Here is a 12,816-nt window from a genome sequence, read left to right on the forward strand (position 1 = left end):
ATGTTAGCTGATATTAATAATGAATAATAATAATATGTTAGCTGATATTAATAATGAATAATAATATGTTAGCTGATATTAATAATATGTTAGCTGATATTTATAATGAATAATAATATGTTAGCTGATATTAATAATATGTTAGCTGATATTAATAATGAATAATAATATGTTAGCTGATATTAATAATATGTTAGCTGATATTAATAATGAATAATAATATGTTAGCTAATATTAATAATGAATAATAATATGTTAGCTGATATTAATAATATGTTAGCTGATATTAATAATATGTTAGCTGATATGAATAATTAATAATAATATGTTAGCTGATATTAATAATATGTTAGCTGATATTAATAATGAATAATAATATGTTAGCTGATATTAATAATATGTTAGCTGATATTAATAATGAATAATAATATGTTAGTGTCACGAGTCCGACCGAGGGTGTTTCCCCTTCCCGGGCGGGTGGCGCTCGGCGGTCGTCATCACCGGCCTATTAGCTGCCACTGATTGTTTTTCCTCTCCCTCCTTGTATGTTTAGTGGTAGCACCTGTTCATGTGTAATTAGTTTAATTAGTTTGTCTTTATTAGACAGCCGGCCCGCCTGGTTGTTGTGCGGGATTATTTTCATTGTAACCTTCGGCTCTGTTGTAGAGGTACGTGTTTAGTGCCTAGTCGTGTATTTCTTCTTTGTAATTTTTCCCCTGTGTTTGGGAACGTTACTTTTGTGAGCACTCGATGGTGCGTTGATGCTAGTAAAAGACGCACAGCATTGAACTCTGTCTCCTGCATTTTGACTCCACACCCACGACACCCGGAGCATTACAGAATCCCGCACCTATTAGATTGATGGAGTCAGCAGGAGCAGCAGCCAACCCTCTCCCATCGATGGAGGAACGGGTTCTCCACCACACCACCGTCCTCCATCGGATCGGATCCGCGATGGATCAAGTGATGGAGAGAATGGACCGATGGGAGAGGAGTGGTCTCCTCTCTCCACCTTCGGCACCCACGGTTCCGGACTCCCCATCTCCCGACGCCAGCACCCTCCGTCTGACGCTACCGAGGGCTTATGATGGAGCGGCGGCGGGTTGCCAGGGTTTCTGCTTCAGCTGGAGCTATACCTGGCCACCATCAGACCCACTCCCTCAGGAGCAGAGAGGGTGAGTGTCCTCATCTCCTGCCTCACGGGTCGTGCTCTGGAGTGGGCGAACGCAGTCTGGAATGGCCCAGACTCAGCGCGGGAGCACTACACAGAGTTTTCCTGCCGTTTCCGTGCCGTGTTTGATCACCCTCTAGACGGCCGAGCGGTGGGAGAACGACTATTTCATCTCAGGCAGGAGAAGAGGAGCGCCCAGGATTACGCGCTGGAGTTCCGGACCTTGGCAGCCGGATCTGGGTGGAACGACAGGGCCCTTATGGACCACTACAGGTGTAGTCTCCGAGAGGACGTCCGCCGGGAGTTAGCGTGTCGGGACACCACTCTGTCACTGGATCAGCTGATCGACATGTCCATTCGACTGGATAATCTGCTGGCTGCCCGCGGGCGTTCAGAGAGGGTTCTGTGCGTTCCACCACCCAGCCCCTCCGCTCCCATTCCCATGGAGTTGGGAGGGGCTACACCGAGGGGTACCGGAGGAGGCGGCCTTCCCTGCACCAACTGTGGTCGGAGAGGGCACACGTCTGATCGGTGCTGGGGGGGTCCGTCTGGGAGTAGAGATGGCAGGCGGAACGCTTCTCGGTCACCCCAGGTGAGTCAGCATCAGACTCACCCAGAATCCCTTGTTGGCCATATGTTTGTCTTAATCTCTTTCCTTCACTTTTTTCCCTCTTCCCAGCATAGGGCGCTAGTCGATTCAGGCGCAGCTGGGAACTTTATGGATCGCGGACTCGCCCTTAAGTTAGGGGTTCCGCTGGTGCCGATAGATTCTCCTTTCCCCGTGCACTCCCTAGATAGCCGGCCATTAGGGTCAGGGATGGTCGGGAGACCACGGTCCCACTGGACATGGTGACGCAGGGGAATCATAGGGAGCATATCAGTTTTTTTATTATTGATTCGCCTGCGTTTCCAGTGGTGCTGGGGACTCCTGGCTGGCCCGGCACAATCCTAAAATTTCGTGGAGACAGGGGGTTCTCCAGGGGTGGTCAGAGGAGTGTTCTGGAAGGTGTTTGGGAGTTTCCATCGGTGCCACGTCGGTGGAGAGTCCAGACCAGGGTTCCACGGTGTGCATTCCCCAGTATGCCGATTTGGCAATCGCTTTCAGTAAAGTGAAAGCGACTAAATTACCACCTTATCGACCGGGAAGGGATTGTACGATAGATCTCCAGGTAGACGCTGCGCTTCCCAAGAGTCACGTGTACCCACTGTCCCAGGAGGAGACGTTGGCAATGGAGACATATGTCACGGAGTCGCTGGGACAGGGGGTACATTCGGCCCTCCATTTCACCCGTCTCCTCGAGTTTCTTTTTTGTGAGGAAAAAGGAGGGAGGTTTGCGTCCGTGTATCGATTATAGAGGTCTAAACGCCATCACAGTGGGGTATAGTTACCCTCTACCTCTCATCGCTACGGCGGTGGAATCGTTCCACGGAGCGCAGTTCTTCACAAAACTGGATCTCAGGAGCGCGTATAGTCTGGTGCGTATTCGGAAGGGAGACGAGTGGAAAACCGCATTTAGTACTACATCCGGCCACTATGAGTACCTCGTCATGCCGTATGGGTTAAAGAATGCTCCAGCCGTTTTCCAATCCTTTGTAGACGAGATTCTCAGGGACCTGTGCGGGCAGGGAGTGGTTGTTTATATCGATGACATTCTGATCTACTCGGCCACTCACACCGCGCATGTGTCTCTGGTGCGCAAAGTGCTTGGTAGACTGCTGGAGCATGACCTATACGTCAAGGCTGAGAAATGCGTGTTCTCTAAACGAGCCGTCTCTTTTCTGGGATATCGCATTTCCACCTCGGGGGTGGTGATGGAGGGTGACCGCATTAGGGCCGTGCGTAATTGGCCGACTCCAACCACGGTAAAGGAGGTGCAGCGGTTTTGGGTTTTGCCAACTACTACCGGAGGTTTATCCGGGGTTTTGGCCAGATAGCGGCTCCCATTACCTCACTGCTGGGGGCCCGGTGCGATTGCAGTGGTCAGCACAGGCGGACAGAGCATTCAACAAGTTGAAGGCGCTGTTCACTGATGCGCCCGTGTTGGCGCATCCGGATCCCTCTCTAGCATTCATAGTGGAGGTGGACGCGTCCGAGGCTGGGGTGGGTGCCGTGCTATCACAGCGCTCGGGTACGCCACCAAAACTCCGCCCCTGCGCTTTCTTCTCAAGGAAGCTCAGCCCAGCGGAGCGTAACTATGATGTGGGGGACCGGGAGTTGCTAGCGGTGGTTAGAGCTCTGAAGGTGTGGAGACACTGGCTTGAGGGGGCTAAGCACCCTTTTCTCATCTGGACCGACCACCAGAATCTGGAGTATATTCGGGCTGCAAGGAGACTTAACCCACGTCAGGCAAGGTGGGCCATATTCTTCACCCGGTTCCGGTTTACTTTGTCTTATAGACCGGGCTCCCAGAACGTGAAGGCTGACGCACTGTCCCGCCTTTACGACACCGAGGATGGGTCCACCGAACCTACTCCCATCCTTCCCGCCTCTAAGCTGGTAGCCCCAGTGGTATGGGAGGTGGACTCGGACATCGAGCGGGCGTTACGGGCTGAACCCGCGCCTCCTCAGTGTCCAGCGGGCGAAGGTACGTGCCGCTTGATGTTCGGGACAAGCTGATTCGGTGGGCTCACGTCCTACCCTCCTCGGGTCACCCTGGGGTGACGAGGACAGTGGGGAGCCTTCAGGGGAGGTATTGGTGGCCTACGTTGGTTAAGGACGTTAAGGGTTATGTCTCCTCTTGCTCAGTGTGCGCTCAGAGTAAGGCTCCTAGGCACCTTCCTAGAGGGAAGCTACAACCCCTCCCCGTTCCACAGCGGCCATGGTCACATCTGTCCATAGATTTCCTGACCGATCTTCCGCCGTCTCAGGGGAACACCGCGGTTCTAGTGATTGTGGATCGGTTTTCTAAGTCCTGCCGTCTCCTCCCGTTGCCCGGTATCCCTACAGCCCTGCAGACTGCGGAGGCATTATTTACCCATGTCTTTCGGCACTACGGGGTGCCGGAGGACATCGTTTCTGATCGGGGACCCCAATTCACGTCTCGGGTATGGAGAGCGTTCATGGAACGCTTGGGGGTCTCTGTCAGCCTGACCTCCGGTTATCACCCCGAGAGTAATGGGCAGGTGGAGAGAATGAACCAGGAGGTGGGTAGGTTTCTGCGGTCGTATTGCCAGGATCGGCCAGGGGAGTGGGCACGATACATTCCCTGGGCTGAAATGGCTCAGAACTCACTACGCCACTCCTCTACTAACGTGTCCCCTTTTCAGTGTGTGTTGGGATACCAGCCGGTCCTGGCACCATGGCATCCGAGCCAGACCGAGGCTCCTGCGGTGGAGGAATGGGTACAGCGCTCCAAGGAGACCTGGAGGGCCGTCCAGGAATCTCTACGACAAGCGAGTGGACGGCAGAAGAGGAGTGCTGACCGCCACCGCAGTGAGGCCCCCGTGTTTGTACCGGGGGACAGGGTCTGGCTCTCGACCCGAAACCTACCTCTCCGCTTGCCCTGCCGGAAGCTGGGTCCGCAGTGTGTAGGGCCCTTTAAAGTCCTGAGGAGAATAAACGAGGTGTGTTATCGATTACAACTCCCTTCCTATTATCGTATTAACCCCTCGTTTCATGTGTCTCTCCTCAGGCCGGTGGTAGCTGGTCCCCTGCAGGACAGTGAGGTACCGGAGGTCCCTCCCCCCCCTCTGGACATCGAGGGGACCCCGGCGTACACGATCCGGGCCATTCTGGACTCAAGACGCCGGGTGAGGGGCCTGCAGTACCTCGTGGACTGGGAGGGGTACGGTCCGGAGGAGAGGTGCTGGGTACCGGTGAGGGACATCTTGGATCCATCCATGTTGAGGGATTTCCATCGCCTCCATCCGGATCGCCCTGCACCTCGTCCTCCGGGGCGACCTCGAGGCCGGTGTCGGCGCGCTGCGGGAGCCGCGCGTCAGGAGGGGGGTACTGTCACGAGTCCGACCGAGGGTGTTTCCCCTTCCCGGGCGGGTGGCGCTCGGCGGTCGTCATCACCGGCCTATTAGCTGCCACTGATTGTTTTTCCTCTCCCTCCTTGTATGTTTAGTGGTAGCACCTGTTCATGTGTAATTAGTTTAATTAGTTTGTCTTTATTAGACAGCCGGCCCGCCTGGTTGTTGTGCGGGATTATTTTCATTGTAACCTTCGGCTCTGTTGTAGAGGTACGTGTTTAGTGCCTAGTCGTGTATTTCTTCTTTGTAATTTTTCCCTGTGTTTGGGAACGTTACTTTTGTGAGCACTCGATGGTGCGTTGATGCTAGTAAAAAGACGCACAGCATTGAACTCTGTCTCCTGCATTTTGACTCCACACCCACGACACCCGGAGCATTACAGTTAGCTGATATTGATAATGAATAATAATATGTTAGCTGATATTGATAATGAATAATAATATGCCAGCTAATATTGGGGCATAATACAGGTCTGTAGTTTAGGTATAACTGTAAGCTTAATTCTAAATCCACTTAAAAACAAATTAGACCCCCTCATGGGGTGATGTCTCTTTACCACCAGATAAATTGCAATACTCTCTTTATTACTGTTTCAGTTACTTCTCAAAACACTAAATTACATTTTCATTATCTTAATTTAATCACGTATAACAATAGGCCTTATTGGTGCCATATCTCACATGTGGTGGATACATGATGGCATTGTATGAAAGGTGGCTGTTATGAAACAAACGCATGTAGTCAGGCTCCTTGCATATATCAGTCAACCAGATGTTATATGCATAGATCTGAACGTCATGTAAAACCTAGAGAAATCAACGCTGTCAATGGTGCCATTGCTTAGCAACTGATGCATATGGTGCGGACAAACAAATGCAGGCACACACACAAACACAGATGCATATGGCAGTGAGAGGAATATGGATGGTAAGCTCTGAGACTTGTTAGCCGCTAATACTGTATATTCTGGCCTTTGATAAATGGACCCCACAAATATTTTAAGTTCATTCCCATCCACTATGGATCCAATTTAAAAGTCTGAGCTAACCTATTGTATTACATTGACTGCAATAACCAACAGTTTCACTTTGTCTGCTTATAACTCATTATAACTCATTCATCGTATTACTGGCAGTGTCTATGTTCTGTTCTCAGGCAATTCATGTTGGCACAACTGTTCACTATGGATAGCTGGCAGAAAAAGACATGCCTACAACAAACTACACTTTCTGCCTCCCTATACTCTCTCTCTCTGTCTCAAATATACACACCAACATACACACTTACACACACATCAACACACACACGGTCATATACCAACCTTCATCTCGGGGGACAACCTGTTCCCTTCAATTTAAGGCTCCATTAATTTCAGTACAGTTGACAGAGGCTCCATTAATTTCAGTACAGTTGATGGAAGCTCCGTTAATTTCAGTACAGTTGATGGAAGCTCCGTTAATTTCAGTACAGTTGACGGGAGGCTCCGTTAATTTCAGTACAGTTGATGGAAGCTCCGTTAATTTCAGTACAGTTGACGGAAGCTCCGTTAATTTCAGTACAGTTGATGGAAGCTCCATTAATTTCAGTACAGTTGACGGGAGGCTCCGTTCATTTCAGTACAGTTGATGGAAGCTCCGTTAATTTCAGTACAGTTGACGGAAGCTCCGTTAATTTCAGTACAGTTGATGGAAGCTCCGTTAATTTCAGTACAGTTGACGGAAGCTCCGTTAATTTCAGTACAGTTGATGGAAGCTCCGTTAATTTCAGTACAGTTGACGGAGGCTCCGTTAATTTCAGTACAGTTGACGGAGGCTCCGTTAATTTCAGTACAGTTGACGGAGGCTCCGTTAATTTCAGTACAGTTGATGGAAGCTCCGTTAATTTCAGTACAGTTGACGGAGGCTCTGTTAATTTCAGTACAGTTGACGGAGGCTCCGTTAATTTCAGTACAGTTGATGGAAGCTCCGTTAATTTCAGTACAGTTGACGGAGGCTCTGTTAATTTCAGTACAGTTGACGGAGGCTCTGTTAATTTCAGTACAGTTGACGGAGGCTCTGTTAATTTCAGTACAGTTGACGGAGGCTCCATTTATTTCAGTACAGTTGACGGAGGCTCTGTTAATTTCAGTACAGTTGACGGAGGCTCTGTTAATTTCAGTACAGTTGACGGAGGCTCCATTTATTTCAGTACAGTTGACAGAGGCAACTGTGTGTGTGTGTGTGTGTGTGTGTGTGTGTGTGTGTGTGTGTGTGTGTGTGTGCTTGTATGCGTGTTTGTGTGAGGTGATGCCTGCTGGATAGATGAGTTGGGGCATGAGAGTGAGGATGAATGTATATGGATATTTCACTGTAGAAAACAACCCCCTAGTGACTTGAAAAATGCATAAAATTCACCCTCCTGTGAATCTTGCAGTAAACATGTTGGGTAATATGGAGGCTCAGTCAAACAGCATGTTTTAAATGTAGAGGCCTTCCTCTCCCCTCCAACAGAGGAACTGAAGAGGGGAGGATATCAAAGCACATGGCACTGATAGAGTTAAATATTCATTGTGCTGCTGATTCGGATAAATATAATGAGAGAGAGAACGAGAAGTAGGGAGTGTGTGTGTGTGTGTGTGTGTGTGTGTGTGTGTGTGTGTGTGTGTGTGTGTGTGTGTGTGTGTGTGTGTGTGTGTGTGGTGTGTACAAGCATGCAATTCTGTGTGTGTCTGTGTGTTTCTATGCGTGTGTGTTGTTCGTTTCTATGTGTGTGTGTTTGTTCATTCTATGTGTGTGTTTGTTCGTTTCTATGTGTGTGTGTTTGTTTGTTTCTATGTGTGTGTGTTTCTATGTGTGTGTTTGTTCGTTTCTATGTGTGTGTGTTTGTTTGTTTCTATGTGTGTGTGTTTCTATGTGTGTGTTTGTTCATTTCTATGTGTGTGTGTTTGTTCGTTTCTATGTGTGTGTTTGTTCATTTCTATGTGTGTGTGTTTGTTCGTTTCTATGTGTGTGTGTTTGTTTGTTTCTATGTGTGTGTGTTTCTATGTGTGTGTTTGTTCGTTTCTATGTGTGTGTGTTTGTTCGTTTCTATGTGTGTGTGTTTGTTCGTTTCTATGTGTGTGTGTTTGTTCATTTCTATGTGTGTGTGTTTGTTCGTTTCTATGTGTGTGTTTCTGTGTGTTTCTATGTGTGTGTTTGTGTGTTTCTATGTGTGTGTGTCTGTGTGTTTCTGTGTGCGTGTGTTTCTATGTGTGTGTGTGTGTGTGTTTATATGTGTGTGTGTTTCTATGTGTGTGTGTCTGTGTGTTTCTATCTGTGTGTGTCTGTTTGTTTCTATCTGTGTGTGTCTGTGTGTTTCTATGTGTGTGTGTCTGTGTGTTTCTACGTGTGTGTGTTTCTATGTGTGTGTTTCTATGTGTGTGTGTCTGTTTGTTTCTATCTGTGTGCGTCTGTGTGTTTCTATGTGTGTGTGTCTGTGTGTTTCTATGTGTGTGTGTCTGTGTGTTTCTATGTACGTGTGTCTGTGTGTTTCTATGTACGTGTGTCTGTGTGTTTCTATGTACGTGTGTCTGTGTGTTTCTATGTGTGTTTCTATGTGTGTTTCTATGTGTGTTTCTATGTGTGTTTCTATGTGTGTGTGTCTGTGTGTTTCTATGTGTGTGTGTCTGTGTGTTTCTATGTGTGTGTCTGTGTGTTTCTATGTGTGTGTGTCTGTGTGTTTCTATGTACGTGTGTCTGTGTGTTTCTATGTGCGTGTGTCTGTGTGTTTCTATGTGTGTGTGTCTGTGTGTTTCTATGTGTGTGTGTCTGTGTGTTTCTATGTGTGTTTCTATGTGTGTGTCTGTGTGTTTCTATGTGCGTGTGTCTGTGTGTTTCTATGTGTGTGTGTCTGTGTGTTTCTATGTGTGTGTTTCTACGTGTGTGTGTCTGTGTGTTTCTATGTCTGTGTGTTTCTATGTGTGTGTGTCTGTGTGTGTGTCTGTGTGTTTCTATGTGTGTGTGTCTGTGTGTTTCTATGTGTGTGTGTCTGTGTGTTTCTATGTCTGTGTGTTTATATGTGTGTGTGTCTGTGTGTTTCTATGTGTGTGTTTCTGTGTGTTTCTATGTGTGTGTCTGTGTGTTTCTATGTGTGTGTGTCTGTGTGTTTCTATGTACGTGTGTCTGTGTGTTTCTATGTGCGTGTGTCTGTGTGTTTCTATGTGTGTGTGTCTGTGTGTTTCTATGTGTGTGTGTCTGTGTGTTTCTATGTGTGTGTGTCTGTGTGTTTCTATGTGTGTTTCTATGTGTGTGTCTGTGTGTTTCTATGTGCGTGTGTCTGTGTGTTTCTATGTGTGTGTGTCTGTGTGTTTCTATGTGTGTGTTTCTACGTGTGTGTGTCTGTGTGTTTCTATGTCTGTGTGTTTCTATGTGTGTGTGTCTGTGTGTTTCTATGTGTGTGTGTCTGTGTGTGTGTGTCTGTGTGTTTCTATGTGTGTGTGTCTGTGTGTTTCTATGTGTGTGTGTCTGTGTGTTTCTATGTCTGTGTGTTTATATGTGTGTGTGTCTGTGTGTTTCTATGTGTGTGTGTGTGTGCGTGTTTCTATGTGTGTGTGTCTGTGTGTTTCTATGTGTGTGTGTTTCTATGTGTGTGTGTCTGTGTGTTTCTATGTGTGTGTGTCTGTGTGTTTCTATGTGTGTGTGTGTGTGCGTGTTTCTATGTGTGTGTGTCTGTGTGTTTCTATGTGTGTGTGTCTGTGTGTTTCTATGTGTGTGTGTTTCTATGTGTGTGTGTCTGTGCGTTTCTATGTGTGTGTGTGTCCGTGTGTTTCTACGTGTGCCTGCATAGGTGTTCTGCTGCCTCTCCCACTTCTTCAGAGGCTTCAGTGCAGCACTGCTCTAATGATACATACTGATCTGACTGCCTCCAATGGGAAATACAGCTCCTCTCTTCTCTAACCCCTCACCCATCACAGGCTTCCCTACAGGGAGAGGAAATGCGTTCTATTAACTCTCAGCCATAGATGTGATGTTCCCAGGGCAGACAGTAGAGACTGAACTGTCAGACACTGTACTGTGTTATGTAAGAGCATGCCTGTGATCCCACTGTGACATTATAGAGAACAAAGTGTGTAGGAGAAACTGCACTGTACAATGGTGAATGGATGTTAGAACAGACCTGGTATTGAATGATAATCTTAGATATTGCAATAAGATCGCAAGGAGGAGGAGGGGGGATAAAAATACAGACATTTTGCAACTCTAATTTGATGTCAAATGATTGAACACACATCACATCACAGTGATCGTGGTTATGAGGCAGTCCTCTCTGCTAGAATTGAAGTCGTGAGTCACATTAGTAAGTGGTGCACACTCCTACACACACAGTCAATCCATACATTAGCATCATGGCAGAAACCCTGGTAGCTAGCAGCAGGTGAAGCTGGTGGGTATAGACTGTAGAGAAACCAGGTTATTGAAAGGCCGGGTCCATTCAAAGTGGGGCTCTGTCCTCTATACACACAAACACACACAGATGCAAATTGATGCATATGTACTTTTCCCACCACCCACATATTATTATGCAGCCTTGACTAAGTACCTGCATTCTAAGAGGCATTTGAACAAAAGAAGTGGGGGTAGGTAGGAGTGCAGCAGAGTGGTACTCTCTGAAAGAAGCATCTTGTCAATGTTGTGAGTTATGCCGGTAGCCATCATCAGAACTGTGTTGAATGTTTTCCTAAGACCAAAGGCCCTCATCCGCTAAGCTTTATTTCATTCATTATTTTTTTTTACAATATATTTTTGTCCATTAACAGTTCTCCATAACAAGTTCTCTGACGTTGGGTTCCACATTGACGTTAAGCACGACATGCAGGCGCGGAGAACAGTCCATTTTAATGGAGAGAACAGTAGCTTCTTGCCTCGTGTGCTAAAAATAAAGCATTACACACACATGGGCTTATCTAACTCATGTTTTTATCATTAGGAGACCAGGGGAGGCCATGCCTCCTAGCAGGCTAGTTGGAACTCTGAAGCATCAGAAACAAGACATCATGGTGAGTGTGGACTAAACACACTCAGTATATAAACAGCAGATACAGCACCAGAGAATATATTGAATTAACCCTTTATACTCCCCAGCAAACTGAAATTGGTTCTGTGAAAGTTTCCAGAACAAATGTTCTCATAACACAAAAACTGTCGAGTCTTGCTGATGATTATAGGCCCCGTGAGCACAACTCTCGGCGGCAGTAACAAACCCATTCAACATAGCTTAGATTCACCTTTTTATTACTTCTAAACAAAATCACCTTTTGGGGTTCTGATACGCTTACAATGATGTTTTGATTATTGCTTGAACAGTTGCTAAGATTATATTTACTTGGTTGTGATCTTTTCAAAATAACTATTTCAATGCAGCAGTTGTGAGCTAGAATGCTAACGGTCATTGATATAGGCTGTAGCAAATGTTAGCCAAAGAGTGTGTTTTTTTATGTATAATGCTGTTAATTTGTGATGAGGACAAAAACATTATATTAAGCAGGACTTTATACGAGCCTTAAAATACAATTATAATCCAAAAGTGGTGTGAAATGCACTAATAAGCAACATGTAAAGAGAGGCTTTTTTCTGGCGTTCTCTGAGGGGTTCTGCCACCAACCTTGTGCGGCAGGCAATGTTTGCAAACAAAGAATGTTTGTATAAAACATTTGCCTGATGTTGCGAGAATGTTCCCAGAGCACATTTAATCTGTTTAAAGGTTCCCAGAATGTTTCATTAGGTTGTGGGAACAGTTTGGTGAACACATTGTGGGGACATCACAAAAGATATGTTCCCAAAACACAAAAACTGTCCAGTTGTGTGGATGATTCTACAATGTTTCTTTTAGAGCGATGTTTGTCAGACCATGATACATCCTGAAAATAGGTCTTCTCACAAAATCGTCTGTAGCGTCCCGAACGGTTTGGTCTACTATTATGAACCCTTTATGAAAAATGTGACTCTCACGAACACGATGGTGTTCTCTGTTTTGCTCCACAACCCCACAAGCGTTTTGGGACTCGTCTGAAGTTGGTACAGCCGATCTGCCAACTTCTGTATGCAGCGTCTTAACAGTTTGGGCTTCACACTAATAAGACACTAATCTCACCTTTGTGGAAAGGTGAGACTCTCAAGAACACGTACATGTTTCCTGATCTTTCTTATATATCAGATATAGGACAGGCACTTCAGAACAAACTTCCTTTATAGATTTTATTTGTTGTTCCATGTAGTGAAAATTTGATTCAATGCTTTTCTATTGGCAAATAGCAGTAAGGCCAAATAAGATTTTCCATCAAATAATTGTTTTATATATTTTTTTATACTTCAAGGGGTCCTAAAATTCAAAATCAAATGCTTATCAAACAGGTGCACCTTGTGCTGGGGCAATAAAAGGCCACTCTAAAATGTGCAGTTTTGTCACACAACACAATGCCACTGTTGTCTCAAGGTTTGAGGGAGTGTGCAATTTGCATGCTGTCTGCAGAAATGTCCAAAAAGCTGTTGCCAGAGAATTGAATGTCCTTTTAGAGAATTTGGCAGTACGTTCAACTGGCTTCACCACCCCAGACCACGTGAAACCACAACAGCCCAGAACCTCCACATCCGGCTTCTTCAACTGTCCTGGGCAGATGGCACACAGTGTATATGGCGTTGTGGCATTGTGTGTAT

General features: G+C 46.3%; 1 protein-coding gene across 1 annotated transcript; it reads left to right on the plus strand.

The window, feature by feature from the left end:
* Positions 1-9,301: 9,301 nt before the first annotated feature.
* LOC127931297 (uncharacterized) lies at positions 9,302-10,003 on the plus strand (the record flags this gene model as incomplete). Its single annotated transcript, XM_052523324.1, has 2 exons — positions 9,302-9,901; positions 9,950-10,003. Coding segments are annotated over 2 exons (654 nt in total), but the record flags the coding sequence as incomplete, so codon positions are not given.
* Positions 10,004-12,816: the final 2,813 nt, after the last annotated feature.

Source organism: Oncorhynchus keta, chromosome 8 (genome assembly GCF_023373465.1).
Source record: "Oncorhynchus keta strain PuntledgeMale-10-30-2019 chromosome 8, Oket_V2, whole genome shotgun sequence".
Classification (NCBI taxonomy): domain Eukaryota; kingdom Metazoa; phylum Chordata; class Actinopteri; order Salmoniformes; family Salmonidae; genus Oncorhynchus; species Oncorhynchus keta.